Consider the following 19420-nt stretch of genomic DNA (forward strand, 5'->3'; position numbering starts at 1 on the left):
GAGGTGAGTTTCTCACCATAGCATTCCTGGCCTCTGGTTTTGTAACTACTGTGTTTATGTGGCGAGTGCAGTTGAGTGTCTGATCAACCCTAACCCCCCAGGAGGTCAACAGTGGGAGATCCCGTGATGGTCGCATCATTGAATGTCAGTGGGCCGTGGTTCGTTTGTCTCTCACTGGAGATGGTCATTGCCTGGCATTTGTGTAGCACGAATGTTATTTGCCACTTGTCAGCCCAAGCCTGTATATTGTTTCGATCAGATTCAGTTTCTGAGGCATCATAAATGGTGCTGAACATTGTGCAATTATCATGAACATCCTTTTTTCTAACCTTATTATAAAGGATAGGTCATTGATGAAGCAGCTGAAGCTAGTTAGACCTAGGACACTACCCTGAGGAACTCCTGCAGAGATTACTGACCTCCAACAACCAAAACCAGAAAAATAGCTATAAAAAGCGTGTTTAATTGTAACAAATTAACCACTTGATGTGAATGTTTTGAATGGTAGAGATTTATTAGACCATTAGAAATTTATTATTTTATCTCTACATTACTGTCGAGGTGTGTCCATGGGGATACTGCGTGGTTGTGAAAATGGTATAGGAACATCAGGAGTTACAGAGGAGACATTGGTGGTGGACATGAGTTGGAATGGTAGGGGTGTGGGTCTGGAGACATAAATTAGCATGGAGATGGTATGGGATATAAATGGGGACATGAGTTGGTGTAGAACTGACATGGGGTAGTGGCTCGAGCCGATAATGGGGTGTGAGGATTAAGAACTAGAGGGCGTAGCGGCTTCTAAAGCAATTGAGACCAAAACCCTGAGAACTGAGACAGGGCATCTGTACAACTTTCCTAGGCACGTGGCCACCTCCATAGCCACTTGAAATTTGCTCCTGGAGTTGCCAGGCTCCTTCCTCTTGAGCACAACATTTGTATCTCACTGAGGCTGGTCTGTCAGTGGGGAAATGTCTCAGTGAAATCTCTAAATCCCTAAGCACAGACAAAATGTATGGAAAGGAAAGCAAGAGAAGTAACAGTGGAGACTCTGATCATCATTTTACAATTTTCTCTGTCTTGATGTGGTTCTGGAGTACTGGAAGTCAGTCTTGAAGGATATTTTAAACAGCATTGTCAAAAATGGAATAGACTGAGTAGTTACAGGCCAGTCAGTCAAAACTCATTGGGTTGAAAATTATTGGTCAAAATTGTGAGGGGCAGGTGAATCTTAATCTTGGAAGACACAAGTTAATCAAAATAGTCAACATGGATTTTTTAAGGGAAAGTCATATCTGACTAATACAATTGAAGTTTGAGGAGTTAACAAGGAGATTTGATGAGGGTAGTGCATTTGTTATAGGTTATATGGAATTTGAGAAGACTTTAGATAAAGCCCCTCTTGGCAGAGTGCCATGAAAATTAAAGCCTGTGAGATCCAAGATGAAGTGGCAAGTTTAATCCAATGTAAGCTGTGTGGCAGGCAACAAAATGTAATGATTGATAGGTGTTTTTGTGACTGCAGAGTTGTTTACAATGAGGTTCTCCAGGACTCAGTCCTAAATTTCTTGCTTTTCCTGAAATATATCAGTGGTTTGGATTTGACTGTACTCTGTTGAAGTACTTTGCAGATAATGCAAATTATGGATGTTTGGGGATAATAAAAAAGAAAACAGTGGGAAGATATCAATGGACAAGTCAGGTGGGTGAAACAGTGCCAAATGGAGTTCAATCTGGAGAAGGAAGACAGAGGATAGTGGTGGAGGACTGTTTTTCAGATTGGAGGCCTATGACCAGTAGAGTGCCACAAGGATTAATGCTGGATCCGCTAATTTTTGTCATTTATACAAATGATTTGGATGTGAACATAGGACCAAAATTGGAGGTGTAGTGGAAACGAAGAAGGTTACCTCAGATTACAACAGGATCTTGGTCAGATGGGCCAATCGGATGAGGAGTATTAGGTAGAGTTTAATTTAGGTAAATCCGAGGTGTTGCATTTTGGGAAAGTAAATCTTAGCAGGACTTATAACACTTAATGGTAAGGTCCTAGGGAGTGTTACTGAACAGAGACCTTGGAGTGCAGATTCATAGCTCCTTGAAAGTAGAGTCGCAGTTAAATAGGATAGTGAAGAAGGTGTTTGGTATGTTTTCCTTTGTTGGTCAGAGTATTGAGTGTAGGAGTTTGAAGGTCATGTTGTGGCTGTACAGGACGTTGGATAGGCCACTTTTGGAATATTGCATGCAATTCTGGTGTCCTTCCTATCGGAAGAATGTTGTGAAACTTGAAAGGGTTCAGAAAAGATTTACAAGGCTGTTGCAAGGGTTGGATGATTTGAATTATAGGGAGAGGTTGAATAGGCTGTGGCTGTTTTCCTTGCAGCTTTGGAGGCTGAGAGATTACCTTACTGAGGTTTGTAAAATCATGAGGGGCATGGATACGATAAATACAGAAAGTCTTTTCCCTGGGGTGGGGGAGTCCGAGCTAGAGGGCATAGGTTTAGGGTGGGAGGAGAAAGATATAAAAGATAGCTACGGGGCAACTTTTTCATGCAGAGGGTGGTACGTGTATGGAATGAACTGCCATAGGAAGTGGTGGAGACTTATACATTTGCAACATTTAAAAGGCGTCTGGATGGGATATGAATAGAAAAGGTTTGGAGGGATATGGGTCGGTTGCTGGCAAGTGGGACTAGATTAGGTTGGGATATCTGGTCAGCATGGACGAATTGGACTGAAGGGTCTGTTTCCATGCTGCAGACCTCTTTCACTCTATGACTCTAAGTGAAAGATGTAATGAATTTTGGGAAAACTAACGAGGCAAAGGAACATACAGTGGATGGTATGTTCCTAATGAGGAGTGTAGAGAAATAATGGGTTGTGGAGTGTAAGTCCTCAGGATCCTGACTGGTAGATAAAATGATCAAGAAGTTGGATAAGAGATTTGGTCTTTATTACTGGGGCATTGAATATAATAAATGGAAGGTATTGCTGAAACTGTATAAAACAATGACTTGGTCACAATGAGAACATTGCCTGCAGGTCTGGTTGTCGTAAAGATGTGATTGGATTAGAGAGGATAGAGAGAAGATTTACAGACATGTTAGTTGGATTTGAAAATTTTAGTTCTGAGGAAAGATTGGATAGGCTGATGGAAACTGAAGAGAAGCCCAATTGAAATGCATAGAAGTGTGAAGCATCTGTATTGAATGGGATGAAGGCTCTATTCCCTTTGGTTGAAAGGACCATAGCCAGGGAGCATGGATTTTGAGTAACAGGTAGAAAGTCTAAAGGGTCTTCAAGAGGAAGGTTTGGGGCATTTGGAAGGGAACTTGAAGCAAAAATGCTCATGGCGTTAATAAAGTAAATCTTTATTTAATACAAGCCTTCTGGCAAACAGATCCATCTTGCTATCACTCTGTACATCCTTTCTCCAGCACCCTGCATTATTAATTGTATTTCTTCTGATCTTAATCCGCCTCCTTCACACTGTCATTCATCTCTTTCCAACTGGTTGCTTTCTACGTCTTCCTCGTGGTCAGAAAGTCTAATATTTTCACCCATCCTTTTCAACTTTGTTACTGTGCTGCATTATACCTTTCAATTATATCTTTATTTAAAAAGAAAAATGTTCTCTGTAGTCTTCAGGCAATCCTATATTCTCTGCATTAGTTCTGTGTATTCTGGCACTGTGACAATCTGATAGCTTCATCTACACTGATAGCAGCTTCTTATTTCCTGAATTAAACTTCTTAAACCACCAGGGTGGCACTGCCAGGTAAGGAATCCAGCAAATAAGGATTTGCCATTTCAGTCTGAGAATTTGAGTTTGCTTTTAAAAATCGCACACGTTTGGCAATGAAAAACTAGTTTTAGGAAGAGTGATTGTGAACCAGTTGTCATGATTCACAAATATCTTTTAAGGAAAGAGACCTGTGGTCCTTGCCCGTTCTGAGCCCATACAACTTACAATCCTACACAAACAGTTTGACTCTTAACTACCCCTGAAATGGTACTGTAAAACACCTAGTTATGAGAGCAAATTAGAAGTAAGCAATGAATATCAACAACCCTCAGCATGTTGAGAATTATTGTTTCATAACGTTATTTGACAAAATTGCAAAACAGAGTTATTCAGCACAGAATAGGCAGGTCAGTTCCTCCTAAGGAATGTTTAAACCAATAATTTGGTGGGCCACTGTTCTTGTGTTGAAGGTTTGATTGATTCTGCTGCCAGTAGTGAATGGGTTAATCAGAAGACTGTGATAAGATTCCTGAAGAAGGGCTTATGCCCGAAACGTTGATTCTCTTATTCCCTGGATGCTGCCTGACCTGCTGCGCTTTTCCAGCAACACATTTTCAGCTGTGATAAGATCTGGTCTGTTTATCACAGAACAAGTTTGTGGTGAAGTGTGCTTCAGAATATATATTTTTGTTGCTTCGATATTTGAAAGAGAAAGTAAAATTTGTCATTGTTCTTAATGTTCTGTAAGTATTGAGTCTATTTTCATTCACCCCTTTAATATTTTTGTGTTGAATTCTTGGTGTACAGTTCAGCCACCTATGGAACTCTGGCCACAAAGCTGACCATAAAGACAGAGACTTGTTTTCTTTCAGCATCTGTCACATCCTCCACTTAGCCAAAAACGCTAAACAGTGAACAGTGAAGAGCTGAAAATGTGTTGCTGGAAAAGCGCAGCAGGTCAGGCAGCATCCAGGGAACAGGAGAATCGACGTTTCGGGCATAAGCCCTTCTTCCTGAAGAAGGGCTCAGGCCCGAAACGTTGATTCTCCTGTTCCCTGGATGCTGCCTGACCTGCTGCGCTTTTCCAGCAACACATTTTCAGCTCTGATCTCCAGCATCTGCAGACCTCACTTTCTCCTCAGTGAACAGTGAAGTACTGTTCAAGTAGAAAAAGAAGATGGGAATTGCTGGAATTACTCAGTAGATCAACTAGCATCTATGAAGAGAAACAGTTAACATTTCTTGTCTGTGAACATTCAATAGAACTTGTGAAAGTGTTAAAGAAGGACAAAAAGAATGATGGAGTATTGGGCGGAATCAAGGAAACAGTGAATGTCTACAGTAAGCTGGAAAGCAGGACAAAAGGGATCATGACTCAAGGCAAAAAAAGGAGCTAAAGAGACAAGTAAAGGAACAAAAGACAGGTGAAGAAGATCTACAAACAAGAAGATTAGACATCATTTGCCAACTGTTTACCTCATCATTTAACCTATTGTTATGAAGGTGTAGGTGTGTCCTGTACCTTTAAGAGAGAGAGGAAGCTGGCAAGGACTAAAAGCACAGAGTGTGCTGAAGAATTTAAAAATGTAACATTTGGTTCACACAAATAGCTGGTGCTGTGTTGCCGTGGTACAAGAACAAATTCAAATTCAGCCAATCAGTTTAAATTATACCCCAAAGACCAAAATCCAATCTAATTGAATTTTACTGTTTGGGATGACATCAAACCAATGAAATGATCCAATAATTTGGGGTATAAAATCGGACATTTTGAGCAGTTAGGTGGAGACCAGCAACAAGCACCTACCAGTAAGGACTGCCAGCAGAGTAGCTCTCCGAAAAGTGCTTGTCCATAAGAAACTTGTGCAGTAGAAGACCAAAGCTGCCTTTGAGAAATCTACAGCAAATGTTTGACATCCGAAGATGCCAACTGGGTTTGAAATTGATTTGCGCTAAATTTAAGAGGGAGTTTATCGGGCCATTATTGTAGAGTGGGTGGTAAAATGTAGGTTTAAGAGAAAGGAGTTGTACATGGTTATGGTTTTAATGTTCTCTGTTGGACTTAAAGAATAAAATTGTTAATTTTTTACTTTAAATAGTGAAATCTGGGATAGTTCTTTACCTCGCGAAATCTAACAGATTATGGTGCGAGCTGAACTTCTCTGTGTGTCGGGTTTAAATTAACAGAGGGGTTTGCAGATTCTTTGAATGTTCTTTACAGCTTAATTTGCTTTTTTTTAGATTAGATTACTTACTGTGTGGAAACAGGCCCTTCGGCCCAACAAGTGCACACCAGCCCGCCGAAGCACTACCCACCCATTCCTCTACATTTACCCCTTTGCCTAACACTTCGGGCAATTTAGCATGGCCAATTCACCTAACCTGCACATTTTTGGACTGTGGGAGGAAACCGGAGCACCCGGAGGAAACCCACGCAGACACGGGGAGAACGTGCAAACTCCACACAGACAGTCGCCTGCTTTGTTCTCTCCATCAAAATTTGACTGCAATGCAGTCTGTCCCTTCATCCTATATCACTAGTAGAGGTCACAACTATGATAAAGGTTATATGGTCCAATAGACTGTCAGCCCATGATCCTTTTAGTTTTCCTAGCACCTTTGCCCTGGTGATCATGTTTTTACTTCCTCACTCCTGTTTTCCTCTAGTTTTAGCCAGTATTGAGATGCCTTCAATGTTGTCTATTATGAAGACAGATACAAAATTCTTGTTCAAAGTTCTTGTTTTCTGTTATCAATTTTCTTGTCTTACTCTGTAAGGGGCCAATATACTTGTTGAAACTTTATTGCTGGAACAGCACAGCAGGTCAGGCAGCATCCAGGGAACAGGAGATTCGACGTTTCGGGCACAGGCCCTTCTTCAGGAATGATTCCTGAAGAAGGGCCTGTGCCCGAAACGTCGAATCTCCTGTTCCCTGGATGCTGCCTGACCTGCTGTGCTGTTCCAGCAATAAAGTTTCAACTTTGATCTCCAGCATCTGCAGACCTCACTTTCTCCGCCAATATACTTGTATACTTGTAGTAGATTTTACTATTTGTTGTTGTTTCTTGTGTTTTATCTCCTACCCTACCTTTTGTTTTGGTTATCCTTTGCTGGTTTCTAATATTTTCTGGCCTATCACTAATCTTTGCATGATCTTTATTTTCAATTTGATACCATCTTTAACTTTCTTGGCTGGAGCACATCTTTCTCATTGTGTCTTTCTCTCTCTTTTTCTCGCACTCTCTCTCTGTCTCTCTTTTCCTCATTCTGTTTGTCTGTCACTAGAATATTATTGAGTTATAAACTATCACCTTAAATGTATGCCATTGCATTTTCTACAATCTTACCTTTTATCTTGCTTTCCCATTCCACTTTAGTTCCACCTTCATAATTTTAATTGTGATGTTAGTTTCAGACATGTGTTTCTTACTGCATCATATTATGACCATTATTACCTCAAGGAGCATTTATTATAAGGTCATTAACCAATCCTTTCTCTTACACATTGACAAAGACATAATACCCTGTTCCAGTACTTGGATCCAAAAGATACCCTTGTCAAAAATGTCCCAAATATATTCTATGAATGCAGGTTCCAGACCACTTATGATTAGAACATAGAACATAGAACATAGAAGAATACAGCGCAGTACAGGCCCTTGGGCCCTCGATGTTGCGCCGATCCAAGCCCACCTAAACTACACTAACCCACTATCCTCCATATACCTATCCAATGCCCTCTTAAATGCCCATAAAGAGGGAGAGTCCACCACTGTTACTGGCAGGGCATTCCATGAACTAACGACTCGCTGAGTGAAGAACCTACCCCTAACATCAGTCCTATATCTACCCCCCCTTAATTTAAAGCTATGCCCCCTTGTAATACCCGACTCAATACGCGGGAAAAGGTTCATACTGTCGACCCTATCTAACCCCCTAATCATCTTGTACACAAAGATGTACATATGACATGAAGATTCAATGTTTCTGTTTGATTTGTGCAGTAATCTCCATCCAAACTCATTCTTTGCTTTCGAATCATGATAATTTCTCACGACTGCACCATCTTTCTTTAACAAAGCCACCCACCTCCTTTTCCTTTCTTCCTGTCCTTCTGAAACGACAAATATGCTTTGATATATAGGACTCAGCCGTGATAGTTTTACCACCATTTGAACCACATAGGCCCCTCACGGGGCAAAGACACAGCTTCAATTTTTTACAATTTGTGTCAATGGCTTGGCTGAGGGGGAGTGAAGGCATTTAATTAAATTAGTATATGACTCAAAGATAGGTTGAAAAAGTATGTTTTGACGAGGATATATTGAGGTGCAGATCAATATTGATGAATGGCAGAAATATATCAGATGGGATATAATGTGGTGAAAGCAAAGTTGTTCAGTTTGGCAGGAAGGGTAATAAAGCAGAGTATCACTTACTTGATGAAGAGCTGTAGAATTCTGGGGTACAGAGGGATCTAGATTGTCTCTGAGCTGGAGTATTCAAGTATCCAGCCTGCTTTGAACACTCTAAATGTTTTCAAAGCTTTTTGGACCCCCAAGCCACTCAGCTCAGAACATCAAGGGAGCGCCAAAAGGCTGAGACTGGGACTCCTTCCCACTGGAGTTTGGAAGAGTGAGGGGTGACTTGATTGAAGTGTATAATTTCCTGAACAGTTTTGATAAGGTGGACATGGAAAGGATGTTTGTGGATGAGCCCAGATTAGGAAGGAGGAGGGTGTACGATTTTTAAAATTAAGAGTCGCCCTTTTAGGACAGAGATAAGAAGGCTTTTTTCTCTAAGAGTTGTAGAGTTTGGAACACTCTGCCTCAGAAGGCAGTGGAGATGAAGTCATTGAATATTTGAGGTGGAAGTAGATCGGTTCTTGTTTGGCAGAGGAAATCATTTGGGGGTAGATGGGAATGTAGAATTCACAGATTAGACATGGTCTTATTGAGTAGTGAAGCAAGCTTGATTGGCTGATTGGCATACTTCTGCTCCTATTTCATAAATTTGTATATCTTTGTAATGGTGAGCATAACATTGTAATTTGTTCCTGTTTGTGCTGTGAATTTATCTATCCTATTATGAATGATGCATGTGTTCACATTAAAAGTCTTAGAGTTTTGAGTTTTTTTAGCATTTTCCTCTACTGTTACATTACTTGCTGATGCACATATTTGTATGTTCTGTCCCTTTCAGTCATACCCTGATTATCATTGCCCACATCACACCCCTTTCTCTTATCCTTTCTCTTTAGTTTTCCAAGTTTCAGTTCCGTAGCCCTAGTTCGTCAGTGTAGAGATGGTTTGTTAATACACTAGTCTATGTATGGTTCAGAAGAAGAACATATGGTATAGTTCCCTCTTTCCCTAGTACTCCTGCCAGTGCCGATGAATCAAAAATCATTCCTCCAAAACCAAACTTTGAGCCTCACATTCAACTCATTAATCTTATTTACTCTGCATCAATTTTCTCTTGACTCACATGGTAATCCAGAGATTATGACCTTGCAGTTCTGCGTTTGATTTAGTTCCTAATTGCTCATACTCCCTTAAGTAAATCTAACAAAGTGCTTCTGCTATGTCCTTGGCGTTCATGTAGACCATAACAATCTTCCTGTCCCACTCTACATTTCTCCCTAGTGCTAAGGAGATGTCCTTACCCTCTTTGGGACTGGTGCTTTTATATGCATGGTGTAAAGTCTCTCTCCAGACAATGCTGTCTCCTACTGCAAATGCATTCCATTTTATTGGCCACCCATCAAGTGTCTTCCATCACTTGAAAGGTTGTATGAACCATGGGGTTATTGTCAGTTTATTCATCCTCCTCCATACTGTTGTCCCCACATGTTAAACCTCAGACCTGTTGGAAAATCACAAGGACTGAGGCTTCTGTTGCTGTCTTTGAGATCCCATACTTGATTGATTTGTAACTACACCATTCTGTCCCTGATGATAGATCAAATCAGAAGTACCTAGCCTGATGGGCATGACTTCCTATTTACAAAGTGTCCAGCTAACTTTCTCTCCGCTGATGGATCACAGTGCCTGAAGCTCAACTCCAACTTAAGTTGGAGCCAATGTTCCCAGAGCTATTGGTACTTACTTCAAGTCTGGTTGTTGATGCCTACCATTTGCCATGGCTGTAAGCATCGCCTGTACAGCCTTCTTTGTTGTATTTAATGTAACTAATTACATTTGTACCTCATTGCACTTGAACCTTGTCATACTCTGTTCTCCCACAATTTAGCCAAGAGGAATGGCAATGCTCAATTGTTGAGTATACTCAAGGCTGTATTCTTTCTTCTTTCAGGAACTGAGTATTAAAGTGAGGAAATGGTGTTGAGGTAATAGTTTGGCCATAAATGATGGGTCAAGTTTGTGGGCCTATTGAGCCATCCTGTTCCTGTTTATATTTTTTGAACAAAATGATGCTTGAAATTAAGAGCACTGTGAAGACCTAGTGGGTGGACATGAAGCAAAGGGTAGGATTTGAATGGATGTGTCTATCCCACAGAATCTATGTCAGAATTGTGTTGTCACAATATTTAATACAGAAGAAATGTTTGTCACTTGAAGGAGATAGATGGATTCAATAAATATGAGGCTTTCATATTCCAGTTTGTTTTGTTTGCCCTTGGGAATTGGGCTGGCTTTCGTTTATTGCCCATCCCACATTCTGGAGAAGGTTGTGGTGAACTGCCTTCTTGAATGGCTGCAGTCGTTGGGCTGTGTCATTCAATGTCTTTGAACTGAATGTTTTATTTGATGAATGAGCTGACAGAAAGTTTCACAACAATCACAAGAATAGAAATATCATGTTTTGATACACAAGTAGGCTGACAAATATTCAGTGTTTTACTTGACTAAAAACAAATAACAGAAATATGTCTAGGACACGTAGAATCACTTAAAACGGTCTGTCCTTCCATTTTCTTATGCTCAGACTGGTAGTGTGTGTTCATGTTCTACAAACAAGGGTATCTATTGGATTCCTTAAAGTCCATGTGAGCAGTGGGCAATCCATGAGGATTGACATTCGTGCAACATTGAAAGGAAATGATTTTAATTGGCAACATCCCTTTAGATACTTTAAATGAAACTTACAGCTGCCAGATGTCCAAGGGAGATTGCTTGGGAGATTCATTAGGCCCAGAGTCGTTTTCTACTGATCCATTGGAAATTGGATAACCGTGCTTGCTAATATTATTTATTTTGCATCCATCAGATATATTTTAGAGTTGGATAACTACAGTGCTATTCCTGTCACGAATGAAGAGGAGTACAAGAGAGTGATGGGTCAATTTCCATTCCATGATTCAGAGCTGGAAAATGTAAGCAACTACTACTGCATTAAATATTTTCACCATCTACTTTATTGTGGAGAAAAAGTAGAAAATCTGGTAAATGTTGTGCAGGTTTAGAAGCATCTCTGGAGAGATAAAAGTAATAACCTTTTGGGTCAGTTGACCAACTACAAAAATGACCCACTAATTGAAATATTAACTCTGTTTCTCTCTGCATTGTCTGCATTTTCTCCCCTTATTTCAGAGTTCGAGCACAGCATTATTTTACTTTGATATTAATTTCAAGTTGGATTGAATTTATTAGTGACAGCTTTAAATATCGTGTGTACAATGTGAAGAACTTATTACCATGAAGTGTTTGAGATGGAACATGCATAATAGGAGTTTCCGTGGCGTGCTTTTTGTTTTGTAATGATCCCACAACAAAGTGATGACATAAATTGAGATTTTCTTCAAGTAAGTTGGCGAAAGGGAGACTGGAAAGCAGCTAATCATGATCTCAATCTTAAAGGCAAGTTTGTGAACTCCTTTTATTGTCGAGTTGAAGATTGAAGTTGAATAGGAGACGGTCTTAAGGAGAATTCAAGAAATGGAATAAAATTAGATTGTTTGGCCCATCAAAGCATTCATTGCCACTTAGTAAGGTCATTACTGATCTATAATTTCTTGCCCGACACACACACACACATATAAGTCTCTGGGGTGAATTTGCATTTGCAGAATTGTATTTGCAGATACATTCTACTTTTTGCTCAAAAAGCACACAATCTGCAGGCAGTCAATGCAGGCAGTCAGTCATTGAGTCATAGAAATGTGCAGCATGCAAACAGATCCTTCGGTCCAACTTGTCCATGCAGACCAGATATCCCAAACCAATCTCGACCCACCTGCCAGCACGATGCCCATATCCTTCCAAACCCTTTCTATTAATATACCCATCCAGATGCCTTTTAAATGTTGCAATTGTACCAGCCTCCACCACTTCCTCTGGCAGCTCATTCCATGCACATACCACCCTCTGCATGAAAAAGTTGCCCCTTAGGTCTCTTTTATATCTTTCCCCTCTGACCCTAAAACTGTGCCCTTTAGTTCTGGACTCCCCCACCCCAGGGAAAAGACCTTGTCTATATATCCTATCCATGCTCCTCATGATTTTATAAACCTCTATAAGGTCACCCCTCAGCCTCTGACGCTCCAGGAATAACAGCCCTAGCCTATTCAACCTCTCTCGATAACTCAAATCCTCCAACCCTGGCAACATCCTTGTAAATCTTTTCTGAACCTTTTCAAGTTTCACAACATCTTTCCGATAGGAAGGAGACCAGAATTGCATGCAATACTCCAACAGTGGCCTAACCAATGTCCTGTACAGCTGCAACATGACCTCCCAACTCCTGTACTCAGTACTCTGACCAATAAAGGAAATGCCTTCTTCACTATCCTATCTACCTGCGACTCCATTTTCAAGAGGCTATGAACCTGCACTCCAAGGTCTCTTTGTTCAGCAGCACATCCCATTAAGCGTATAGGTCCTGCTAAGATTTGCTTTCCCAAAATGCAGCACATTGCATTTATCTAAATTAAACTCCATCTGCCACTTCTCAGCCCATTGACCCATCTGATCAAGATCCTGTTGTAATATGAGGTAGTCTTCTTTGCTGTCCACTACACCTCAATTTAGGTGTCATTTGCAAACTTACTAACTATATCTCTTATGCTCACATCCAAATCATTTATATAGATAATGAAAAGTAGCGGGCCCAGCATGATCCTTGTGGTACTCCACTGGTCACAGGCCTCCAGTCTGAAAAACAGCCCTCCACAACCACCTTTGAGTCAGATCTACCTTCTACCTTTGAGTCAGATCTGTATCCAAATGGCTAGTTCTCCCTGTATTCCATGAGATCTAACCTTGCTAACCAGTCTCCCATGTGGAACCTTGTCGAACACCTTACTGAAGTCAATGTAGATCAAGTCCAGTGCTCTGCCCTCATCAATCCTCTTTGTTACTTCTTCAAAAAAACTCAGTCAAGTTTGTGAGACATGATTTCCCACGCACAATCCATATAACATTTTATAAAATCCTGCTTTGGAAATAGGACCAGTCTGACTCAAGGTTAGGATACAGGCAGACTATAACCTGATACCTTTAATTTATTGTCTGAGCTGAGATGTCATTTTTTTTTTTATAAAACCTTTAAGTTATCTCAAGAATGTGACTTAAAAGAAGTTCTGGAATTTACATAGTAATGAACCAAAACCTGCAACCCATTCTAAAAGATGAAAGACCTAACAGCAATCGATGTTTGTTCAATATATTGTTTTAATTGCATGACACTGTGATCTTTTGTGATAAATTGTGTGTCTTATGATCCTGCCCTACTCATTACCTGATGAAGGAGTAGTGCTCTGAAAGCTAGTATTTCCAAATAAACCTGTGGGGCTATAACCTAGTGTTGTGTGATTTTTAATTTCTGACTTAGGCCTTGTGGATGGTGAACAAGCTTTGGGGAATTGGGAGCTGAGGTATTCTCTGCAAGATTCCTCGACTCTGACCTGCCCTTGTAACCACAGTATTTATATGGCTAGTCTAGTTTGGTTTCGGTTGCCAATGGCAGCCCTGAGCCTATTAATAGTGGGGAATTTTAGTGATTGTGATATCATTGAATGTAGGCAATCGTTAGATTCTCTCTTGGAAACAGCCATAGCCTACTTGTAACATTGCAGTTTGGATATTGTTCAGATCCTACTGCATTTGGGCATGGACTGCTTCAATGTCCAAGGAATCACAAATAGTGGTGAATATTATGCAGTCAACAGTTCCCACTGTTGACCTTATGATGGAGGGAAGGTCATTGATGAAACAGCTGAAGATGTTTGGGCTAAGGGAACTAACCTTAGGAGCTTCTGCAGAGATGTCCTAAAGCTGAGCTATCTGACTCCAACAAACCACAACCATCTTCCTGTGCGCTAGTTATGACTCCAACCAGTGGAGAGTTTTCCCCAAGTCCCACTGACTCTAAAATCAGAACTGATTCCAAAATGGAAAAATTCAGCAGATCTGGCAGCATTTCTGGGGAGAAAGCAGAGTTAACATTTTAGGTCCAGTGACCATTCTTCAGAACTAATTGCAACTCTGAAAAGGTTGGCATAATATGCTAGAGAACAGGGAGAGTAAACGATTGGTGGAAATGAAACCCTGGGAGAGAGAAAAGCAGTTGAGCAGACAAAGGAATAGGTAAAGGTCAAGCCTGGGAAAATCAATAGCTGCTACTGGGGCTGTTAGTGGTTGACAATGAGTTGTTTGTGGTAACAACCCATGTAAGTTACAGGTGGAGTTGGTGGAGTAAGGACATGGAAGAAGATGCTCAGGCCCTGAAATTATTAAACTCGATGTTGAGTCCAGAAGGTTGGAGGGTTCCCAGGCAAAAAAAAAAGTATTGAACTTCTGCTGAGGTTCATTAGAGCATTGTAATAATCTAAGACAGAGATGTTGGCCAGGGCACACAGTGTTGTGTTGAAAAGGCAGGCAACTGGAAGCTTGGGGTCAGTTTTGCAGACAGAATGTAGGTGTTCAGCAAATCAGTTCCCCAGTCTGTGCTTCATCTCCCCACTGCAGAAGAGATCCCATTGTGAGCAAAGAGTACAGTGGACTAGACTGAGTGAAGTGCAGGTAAATGGCTGCTTCACCTGGAAGGTCTGTCTGGGGCCTTAGATAGTGAGGAGAGAGGAAGTCAAGAAGCAGGTGTTACACTTTGTATGATTGCATGGGAAGATGCCAATTGGGTGGAGGAAGAGTGGACCAATGTGTCCCGGACAGAATGATCCCAACAGAAGGCTGACAAAGGAAGGGAGGGGAAGATGTGTCTGGTTGTGGCATCCCATTGGAGATGGCAGAAATGACAGCTAATGATCCTTTGGATTGGATGCTGGTGGGATTGATGTGAGTATGGGGGATTCCAATCATTGTTCTGGGAGGAAAGAGAGGCAGTGAAGACTGAAGTGTAGGAGATAGCCTGGATTCAGCTGAGGGCCCTGTCAATCATGGTGGTGAGGAATCCTTGATTGAGGAAGAAGGGGGACATTTTAGAGGCCCCTTGTCGAAGTTGGCATCATCAGAACACAGAGACTGAAGACCTGATAGAATCGAATAGAGTTTTTACAGGGAGCTTTGACTCCAGATTTGCTAAGGATCCTTGATGCCACACTAAGTTAATTACAGCTTTGATGTCAAAGGCAGTCACTCTCACCTCATCCCTGGAATTCAATTCTTTTGTCCGTACTTGAACCAAGGCTGTAATGAGGTCAGGAGCTGAGTGGCCCTGGTGGAACCCAAACTGGGGCATCACTGAGCAGGTGCTGCTTGATAGTACTGTTGATGATTTCTTTCACCACGTCACCACCTTTTGCCACTCATGCGTGAGGACCCCCAGCTTTGTCTGCATCTCAGAGCTCTGCAATTTATCCCTTTTTAGATAAAGCACTTTCTTATTCTTCCTACCAAATGGACAGTTTCACATTTTCGACATTATCCTCAATTTGGCATACTATTATCCACTTTATTTAATGTATCAAAAATTTTATACAAAACCTCTTTGTGTCTTCTTCACAAGTTACTTTTGTCGTATCTTTGTGTTGTTGCAAATTTGGCAACAATACTTTCTATCCCTTTATGTAAATCATTCATATAATTTGTAAAGTTGAAATCCCAGGACTGATCCTTGTGGCATGCTCTATTAAGTTTTGGTCATTCTTTGCTGAGTTTTACATTCTGTCTGATCTTTCGATCTACCATCCGTCTTTGCACTGTTATATGCTTCATCTTTAATTTTTGTAACGTTTCTAGTAAACCATGAATGGCAAGTCTGTTCTTAGAACTTTTCTTACTCTTTGGCTCTTTGGGATACACCTATTCTCTTCATTCTGAAATGTCCCAATGCACCTCTGTTGCCCAATCCTTTAACCTAATTTCGATAAAATGTGGAGCTGGAAAGGCACAGCAGGTCAGACAGCATCAGAGGAGTAGGAAAGTCAACCTTTCGGGTCAGGATCCTTCATCAGGACCTGGGAAGGGGGAAGGGAGCTCATAAATAAATAGAGGAAGCGACATGGGGCTGGGGGAAAAGTAAGTAGGACGGTGATAGGTGGATGCGGAGAACGTAGGTGGATGTGAGTATGGGGTTATTGAAATTGCTCAAATAGTCCATCAACTTCACCCATACCTTTGGGCATCTTCACTATGAGACAATCATTGCACAATACCAGGTCGAATATAACCAGGTTTGGTGGATCCAGACTGCACTGTTCAAAGAAACGTATCATGAATGCAATGTGTAAACTCCTCATCTAGGCTACTTTTGCCCATCTGACTTTTCTGTTGGATGTATAGGTTAAAAGTTTTCATGAGTATCACTGTTGCCTAAATTCTAGTCTTATTTTTTTGTTGACCCTACGGTACATACCCTGTAACCCTCCTGTTGCAATCTGTTTAATCATATCCTGTATCAATAGCTTTTTCTTTGGGCTTAACATTATTCTTTGATTTACTATGTGTCCTTAATAGTGTGGTAAGGGATCGCATTTTAGTTGAAACTCCTCCCTACTTCCCTAGTTACATGGTTGGCAGGAGCATGGGCCCCACAATGGTTCAGGTGGAGACTGTGCCATCAACACAAGTCTCACATTCCCCAATACTGGTGCCACAGAATCTGCTTCTCCCACAACAGCCTTTGAACCACTTTGCAAAAAAAGTTTCCAAAGACTATTGACCCTTTGAGAATTGGAGGAGTCATTAGTTGTAGAGCAAAGAAGCCAGAGGCAGTCTGTTTTTCTCCGCATGACGGTGGTTCTGAAACATTTGAGTTGAAGAGTCCATTTCAGATGGATTAGTGATCATATAGCCCCCAACTAAATTATAATACACATCATATGAAAATATGCCTCCTTTTTCCTGCAGTGTCTGTCTGTTCTTGTTACAATTTTGACACTGATACTCATACATCATTTTCCACCTTTGGACAGAATCTGCAATTTATTGTCTCAGCCTTAGGGAAAATGGTGCCCTGGGTGAACTTGTATTTTGGCACCATTTCTTTAAGTTTAAATATGCAGCACTTAAAAGGGAAAAAAAGCTCCCTTGAACAATACTGATTTGTCTGACACGCACCTTGATAACTGCAGGTCAACCCAGTAATCTTCATACTGTTCTCAGCCCTACCCTCTGCACTGTCTTCCAGTGACACAACTAGCCCAGTCTACCACAACCACAAAACGACTGCACTCCAGGTCTTGCCTCTGAGCTCTCACCAAACCCACCTTCAGCTGCCAACCATTTTCTGACACGTTACCTGAGGCGGTCACCCACCTGTAAGACTATACCAGCTTTTTAAGCACTTTTACATTATTTTACAGATCTATTTTATTTAAGGATCTTATCTATTGATTTTGTTTTTCAGTGAATTCACCCATTTATTAAAACCGTACCATTGGAGAGATTCCTGGCAGAGATTGATTATTACAAGGTGGGAGAAGGTCATGATGGAGGAATGAAGTACAATGACAGTTCATTTGAGGATGTGAACATAGGGGATGTAGTTAATAAGTTTGCAAATGACACCAAAATTAGAGGTTTAGTGGACAGCAAAGAAGGTTATCTCAGAATACAATCTTCTATTTCAGTTAGGGATCTGATTTGTCCAATAGAACCATCAGCAGGGAGCATAACAGGAGTCTTCACCACCCATATCTTGCAAGCCTCCTCAAACACTACTTTCTTTCTTCATTAACAACTAAAAATCACTCTTAAAACTTCGAATTGTAGAGCTTTGGTCAAATACTTCAGCAGTCATCAATATGCTGGGTCTCCCTGTGATGCATCTGTCATAGAGTCATACAGATGTACAGCACGGAAACAGATCCTTCAGTCCAACTCATCCATGCCAACCAGACATCCTAAATTATTCTAGTCCCACCTGCCAGCACTTGGCCCATATCCCTCTAAATCCTTCTTATTCATTACCCATCCAGCTGCTTTTTAAATGCTGTAATTGTACCAGCCTCCACCACTTCCTCTAACCACAGCTCATTCCCATCAGTACCACCCTCTGAGTGAAAAGGTTGCTCCTTAGGTCCCTTTTAAATCTTTCCCCTCTCACCCTAAACCAATGCCCTCTAGTTCTGGACTCCCTCACCCAAGGGAAAAGACTTTGTCTATTTATCCTATCCTTGCTCCCCATGATTTTATAAACTTCTGTAAGGTCACCCCTCAACCTCCGATGCTCCAGGGAAAATAGCGACAGCCTATTCAACCTCTCCCTATAGTTCAAGATCTCCAACCCTAGCAATATCATTGTTAATCTTTTCTGAACCCTTTCAAGTTTTACAACATGCTTCCCCCATAGGAGGGAGACCAAAATTGCACACAATATTCCAAAAGTGGCCTAACCAATATCCTGGACAGCCACAACATGACCTCTCAATTCCTACACTCAATGCTCTGACAATAGATTAGATTAGATTACATTACTGTGTGGAAACAGGCCCTTCGGCCCAACAAGTCCACACCGACCCGCCGAAGCGCAACCCATGCATACCCCTACATTTACCCGTTACCTAACACTACGGGCAATTTAGCATGGCCAATTCACCTGACCTGCACATCTTTGGACTGTGGGAGGAAACCGGAGCACCCGGAGGAAACCCACGCAGACACGGGGAGAACGTGCAAACTCCACACAGTCAGTCGCCTGAGGCGGGAATTGAACCCGGGTCTCAGGCACTGTGAGGCAGCAGTGCTAACCACTGTGCCACCGTGCCGCCTACTATAAAGGAGAGCATACCAAATGCCTTCTTCACTATCCTATCTACCTGCAACTCCACTTTCAAGGAACTATGAATGTGCATGCCAAGTCTCTTTGTTCAGCAACACACCCCAGGACCTTACCATTAAGTGTATAAGTCCTGCCCTGATTTGTCTTTCCAAAATGAAGCACCTCACCTTCATCTAAATTAAACTCCATCTGCCACTCCTCAGCCCATTGGCCCATCTGATCAAGATCCCTTATTCAAGGTGGGACTAGAATAATTTAGGATGTCTGGTTGGCATGGATGAGTTGGACTGAAGGATCTGTTTCCGTGCTGTACATCTGTATGACTCTATGACAGATGCATCACAGGGAGACCCAGCATATTGATGACTGCTGAAGTATTTGACCAAAGCTCTACAGTTCGAATTTTTAAGAGTGATTTTTAGTCGTTAATGAAGAAAGAAAGTAGTGTTTGAGGAGGCTTGCAAGATATGGGTGGTGAAGACTCCTGTTATGCTCCCTGCTGATGGTTCTACTGGACAAATCAGATTCTTAATTGA

General features: G+C 41.3%; 1 protein-coding gene across 2 annotated transcripts in view; it reads left to right on the forward strand.

Annotated features, from left to right (window-relative positions):
- Nucleotides 1–19420, forward strand: part of LOC122549998 (exocyst complex component 6B) — a 697687-nt gene that overhangs the window by 458382 nt on the left and 219885 nt on the right. For both annotated transcript variants that reach the window (XM_043690482.2, XM_087991883.1), the window contains exon 14: nucleotides 10977–11082. In XM_043690482.2, the coding sequence (XP_043546417.2) occupies nucleotides 10977–11082 (106 nt within the window). The remainder of the gene's footprint in view (nucleotides 1–10976; nucleotides 11083–19420) is intronic.

Source organism: Chiloscyllium plagiosum, unplaced genomic scaffold (genome assembly GCF_037043375.1).
Source record: "Chiloscyllium plagiosum isolate Xiang-an unplaced genomic scaffold, Cpla_swu_hap1 HiC_scaffold_1, whole genome shotgun sequence".
Classification (NCBI taxonomy): domain Eukaryota; kingdom Metazoa; phylum Chordata; class Chondrichthyes; order Orectolobiformes; family Hemiscylliidae; genus Chiloscyllium; species Chiloscyllium plagiosum.